Here is a 6,000-nt window from a genome sequence, read left to right as displayed (position 1 = left end):
AAGAGGTATGGAATGTGGAACAGACAAAGAATGGATTAGGAGGGGGAGAAAATCTGAACTGAGAAAAAGATTAATTTATATAAAATAAAAGATTTGAAATTGTGAAATACTATGAGGATTATTGTGGTATGAAGTTTAATGTGGCAGTTACAGTATGTGAAATTGATTACATACTTCATCATGGGGTTCCAGGGAATCAAGCTATGGATAGAATATTTGGTAAGAATGTATATCCACAAAGCTATCATAGGAAAAACATGCCATAACTTTACATTTGACTGTCATAATGGTTGAGACCTAGAAAAATTCAATTTAGTTGAAGAATCATATGAACTATGTTTTAAGTAAAGTTTTGCTCCTGTGGTGTCTTTTATCCCTGTTGTGAGTAAGTGTGTTCAACTCTGGCCTAAACAAAACGATGTAGCACTTAGGAGCAAAGACTATGATAAGAATGCTTGCACTGGAAGCCAAGATAGAGAACATTTCCATAGCCACCATGACCTTCCCAGAGGTGCTGTGGCAGACAGGGAGAAACATGACCCATACACTGCAGAACACAAGCATGCTGAAAGCCAGGGACTTAGATTCATTAAATCTGTCGGGCAGTCTTCTGGACAAGAAAGCCAAGAGGTAACTACCAAAGGCCATGACTCCCAGGTAAGCCAGAGTGCAGTAGAAGTAAATATATGAGCCCTTGCTGCAAAGAATGATGATGTGTCCATGTTCAGACTGATAATCCTTGTCAATAAATGGAGGAGATGTTCCCAGCCATATACCAGAGAGAAGTACTTGTATCAGGATGCAAACTGGAATGACAAATTTAGGGACCTGTGATGTCAGCAACCACCTTATCTTTCTTCCTGGAGCAGTAATCTTGAAGGCCATAACTACAGTGATGGTTTTGGCTAACACAGTGGATAGGGCCACAGTGAACAGAAGTCCAAACATGTACTGTTGCATTATACACGTTGCTGTATTTGGAAGGCCAATGAAGAGCAATGGACAGAGGAAACAGAGGATGAGAGTGATGAGCAGTATGTAACTGAGGGATCTATTATTGGCCTTTATAATTGGAGTGCCTCTGTGTTCTACAAATACCCAAATAACAAGAGCTGTGAGTGTTGAGAATCCAATGGAAAGAAGTGTGATTCCCTTCCCCAGGGGATCATTATAGGACAGAAAGGTTATAGTTTTCTTCAGGCAGTGTCTCTTCTCTGCACTTGCATAATGAGTTTCTGGACAGTGCACACACTGATCCATACCTGGTAGAAATGAAGTTGGTTATGAATCCATGGTCAAGGTTTCTCTTTACCCTAATATATTATAGAGTTCAAACTCATTGCATTGTTATTACAATCAAGAATGTTAAAATGAATAATCCTACAAGTTAAGGTTTATACTCCTTTCAAAAAAAAAAAAAAAAAAAACCATGAGGAAAAGCCCCTTCTGGAGAAACATGTGCTTTTCACATTACACATTATAAACAAATCACTGAGCAAATCAGGCAGGAACTGAAAGTGGGATAAGGAGTGAAGAACTGAATCTGCGTACTTTGGGGTGTGGTTTTGCCTGCCCTGCCTCTACCATATTCCTCAACCTTTGTTATGTAGCTCATGATCACCTCCTCAGAGATCACAACAGTTCAGTGAGGCTGTCCAACCCACAGCAATCACTAACTACTATGTGCAAGAGGCTTGCCTACAATCCAGCCATTGAAAACACTTTTAATACTGGTTTTCTTTTATTCCATAAATATTGATTGTGTCAAATTGATAATGAAAATATGCAGAAAACCATATTGCTAAAGCCCATTATTTTACTGTATATTGAACTGTTCACATTTTCTTTTTTTAACCTATCTTTATTTATATTTTATAATATAGTTGAAACTTACATTTAGATCTTGAGAATACCAAATTATACTGCAAAAAATAATTCACTTTTTATGCCAGTTCACAAAAAAGTTTCGTAATTTCCAATAGATTATGTGAATTCATTTTTTAAAAGATATTGTTCATTGAATTTCTTGTATAAAATGATGGTTGTCTTAGATGTATGAAATTTTTTCTTCTTGTGTGATCTTTATTGGATATCACTGAATAATTGTTCAAAGCATTTCTTATCTTTTTCCACCCCTCTCATTTTTGTTGACAAGAAAATCTCACAGATGTTATTGTGAATATGTGGATGTTACAGAAAAGTTAGTGGGACTTAACTCTCTAATCATTTCTCTGTTTTTTGACGAAATTCTGGTTAGTATGGGAGATGTAAACTCCTTTACTTATTGAGAGAATTTTGTGACTATTAGTTTATGGAAGTTTTGATAAACTTAGTTAAAGTTTTTTAGTCAAACACCTACTTAATAATAAAATTCATGTTTTCTGTGGTCCTACAGAACAGATTTTAAGAACTGAATCATTGTGAATCAAACTTAGAGGAAGAAAAATATATGCTCCTGATGTTCTTTAATGACTCATTTTATGACATGTATAACTTTCCATATTTTTGTAAATGTTTCATTTCAAAACTAGTTTGTTTCATTTTTCCTAAATCATATAGAAAGATTTTACATTTAATTCCATTTTCACTCTACTCTGTATTTGTGTATCTTTCTTATGCTTTTTAAAACTCTCCTGTCACAATAGTTAACATTTTCTCAATGTGTCTATTTCTGCTAATGTCACACTCATATAAATCTATGCTGGTATGCTTTTAGATTATTTTTTTTTTTTTGCGATGGTATGTTAGCTTCTAATATGTGTTTTATATAAACAATATCCATTCATTAATGGAGACTTGTAACAAAATTTTATTTTGTTTAAAACTTATGTTTTGTCTTGAAATATAGTTTTTTTTATAATTCCCTATATTTTATTAGTAATTTAACTTTTGAATGTCCAACTCTGTATTTTTAAATCAATAAAATCTGATGTGATACATGTAAAAAAATTCTTCATTCTACTCTATCAATCCAAATGTATATATCATTGAAATGTTTAATCTTTAGCCTATGAAAGTAGAAGAATTTTGAGGTGACATTTGATATGGTCCTTCTACAATCACATTAAATTCATAAATGAAAAGACTATGTCTTCAATCTGCATAGAGGAACTATAACCAAATGAACATTCAGTTAGGTAGTCTTTATGTTTTATCTCTATATGTTCCAGAGGAATAACTTATGTATAATGTGTTTATAGTATACTAATGGGAATTAATAAATAAGGAAATATAATTATCCTGCTTTCCATACCAGACTTCCATTCTCCCACCATGTATCTGCTTAGCTTCATCAGACCTGTTGGTCCAGAACCATAAAGGTTAGATTCCCTTCCTACACCCACCTTCCCTGCCCAATGATCCTAACCAGCTGTCCTAAGAAGCCTGCTATCAATGCCAGATATAAACTGTCTAGCCATCTCTATGCCCACGATTTTAAACCTGATGTTTCAGAACTATTTAAGCCAAGAAGTCTCACCAGGGGCTTGTCACATTAGGATTATTGAGGCTAAGCCCCATCACAATATATAGTATAACAAGAACATGCAGTGACTAAAAATATCTAGATGCCTAATGGCATGAAATGAATTCAAACAACAAACGTCAAGGACCATAGAGCACACCTATCCTACAACTTCAAGCCCTGCATAGCTTAACACAACCAAACCACAATGCCCTGAAATCCAATTTTATAAAGATGATAGATTCGTTTAAGGAGTAAGTGAATAAATTCCTTAAAGAAATAAAGGGAACCAAATATAAAGAGGAAACAAAAAAAATCCCTTAAAGAAATACTAGAAATTACAATTAACCAGGGGAATAAATAAAACTGTTCAAGACATGATAGTGGAAATAGAAGCAATAAAAAAATATAAACTGAAGAAAAACTGGAGACGGAAACCCTAGAGAAGAGAATGAGAACAACAGATGCAAGAATCACAAACACAGAAAGGATGGAGGAGAGAATCTCAGGCAAACAATGAAAGAAATTAATACATAAGTAGAAAAAAAATGTTAATTCTAAGATATCCCTGAAACAAAATGTCTAGGAAATTTGGCGTACAATGAAAACACCTAACCAAAGAATAATAGGAATAGAAATTAATGAGTCTCAGCTCCAAGGATGAGAAAGTTTTTCTACAAAATCATAGTACAAAATATTCACAACTTAAAGAGAAAAATTTCTATAAACATCTAATATGCTTGCCGAACACAAAGTATATTGGAACAGAATAGAAAGTCCTCTCTCAACAAAATAATCAAAATACGGAATTTAGAGAACAACAACAACAACAACAACAGCAAAAGAATATTAAAAGCAACAAGGGAAAAAGAACAGATAACATACTATTTCAGAGCTACTAGAATTGTGCCTTTTTGATAGAGACTCTAAAAACTGTAGGGTCTTGACAAATATCTTAAAACCTATAGAAATACACATGCCAAACTAGAGTACTACACCTAGAAACATTCTCAATGAACACAGATGGAGAAAACAATGAAATTTGAAGAACTCTAAATTTAGACAATATCTATCCACAAATTCAGTCCTACAAAAAACCTAATTAAAGGAAAACTCCAACAGAAAGAGGATAACTACTTTCAAGAAAACACGGAAAATAAATAATTCCATACCAGAAAAATAAAGTTAAACACACAATAACACATACACACTAACACTACAAACATCAACATAACAGGGGTTAAACAATAACTGGATGTTAATGTCTCTCACCAGCAATGGACTCAACTTTCCAATAAAAAAGAAACAGGCATATAGAACAAATGCAAAAATAGGAACCAACCTTTCACTGCAAAAAAGGAAACACAGCTCAGCAATGCAGATAGCTATTAGCTCAGAGTAAATGCTATAATTTTTTTCTGGGCCACAGGACCCTAGAAGCAAGTTGAAGTAACTATTCTTATATGTATTAAAATAGACTTTCAACTAGAATTAAACAAAGCAAATGGGAAAGGACACTACATACTCATTAAAAAAAATCCACTAAAATGATATCTCAATTCTCAACATGTATGCTCCTAATTCAAGGGCACCCATGTTTGTAAAAGAATCATTCCTAAAGTTGGAAACACACATCAAACTCCACATATTAAAAGTGGTTGATTCCTATACCCCATTCTCACCAACTGATATGTTATTCAGTCAAAAAGTAAACAGGGAAATAAAACTGGCAGACAATGTGAATCAAATGGACCTAAAAGACATCTAGATAATATTATACACAAACACAAAAGAATATACAACTTTCTCATCACCCAATTCCCCCCCCCCCAAATTTTAGCAGATAATCAGTCTCAAAGCATCCTTCACAGATACAAGAAAATTGAAATAACACCTTTTCCTCTATGAGGCAACTGTGGAGGAAAGCTGGACTTCAGCAACAACAGAAACACCAGAAAGCATACACACTTATGGAAATTGAACAAGCCTTTACTCCATGATCTCTGGTTCAGGGAAGAAATAAAGAAAGAAATTTTTAGAACTCAGTAAAAATAAAGGCACAGCATATGCAAATTCTTGGGAAACAGTAAAAATAATTCTAAGAAGAAAGTCTATTACACCAAGAATGCCCATAAAGAATTTAATTTGAAAATTTTCATATGAAGAATTTAAATGTATATCTAAAACTATAGGAAGAGAAGAAAACACAGTTAAGAGGAGTCAAGGGCAGAAAATAATCTGATTTCAATAATCTGAATCAATCAATTTCAAAAAAATGGACTAATGAAGCCAAGAACTAGCTCTTAGAGAAAATCAACAAAATAGACATACCCACGCCAAAATAACTAAAAGATATAGAGATGGTATCAAAATAAATAAAATCCAAAAAGAAAAGTGAGAGAAAACAAGACAAAAAATGAATAAATAAAGCATCAGGTCTTACTTCAAATCTTGTAATCTACAAAATTGGAAAATCTTAATAAAGAGGGTAATTTTCTAAACATGTATCACACTAACAAAGTTTAAATCAAGATCAG

General features: G+C 33.3%; 1 protein-coding gene across 1 annotated transcript in view; it reads right to left on the bottom strand.

The window, feature by feature from the left end:
- Nucleotides 1–333: 333 nt before the first annotated feature.
- Nucleotides 334–6,000, bottom strand: part of Vmn2r82 (vomeronasal 2, receptor 82) — a 40,176-nt gene continuing 34,509 nt past the window's right edge. Inside the window, exon 6 of the mRNA NM_001101572.1 lies at nt 334–1,262. Coding sequence (NP_001095042.1) covers nt 334–1,262 — 929 coding nt within the window. The remainder of the gene's footprint in view (nt 1,263–6,000) is intronic.

The sequence above is a fragment of the Mus musculus genome, chromosome 10 (assembly GCF_000001635.26).
Source record: "Mus musculus strain C57BL/6J chromosome 10, GRCm38.p6 C57BL/6J".
NCBI classification, from domain to species: domain Eukaryota; kingdom Metazoa; phylum Chordata; class Mammalia; order Rodentia; family Muridae; genus Mus; species Mus musculus.
The sequence above is the reverse complement of the archived record's forward strand: the minus strand, read 5'-3'. Positions and strand labels throughout refer to the sequence as shown.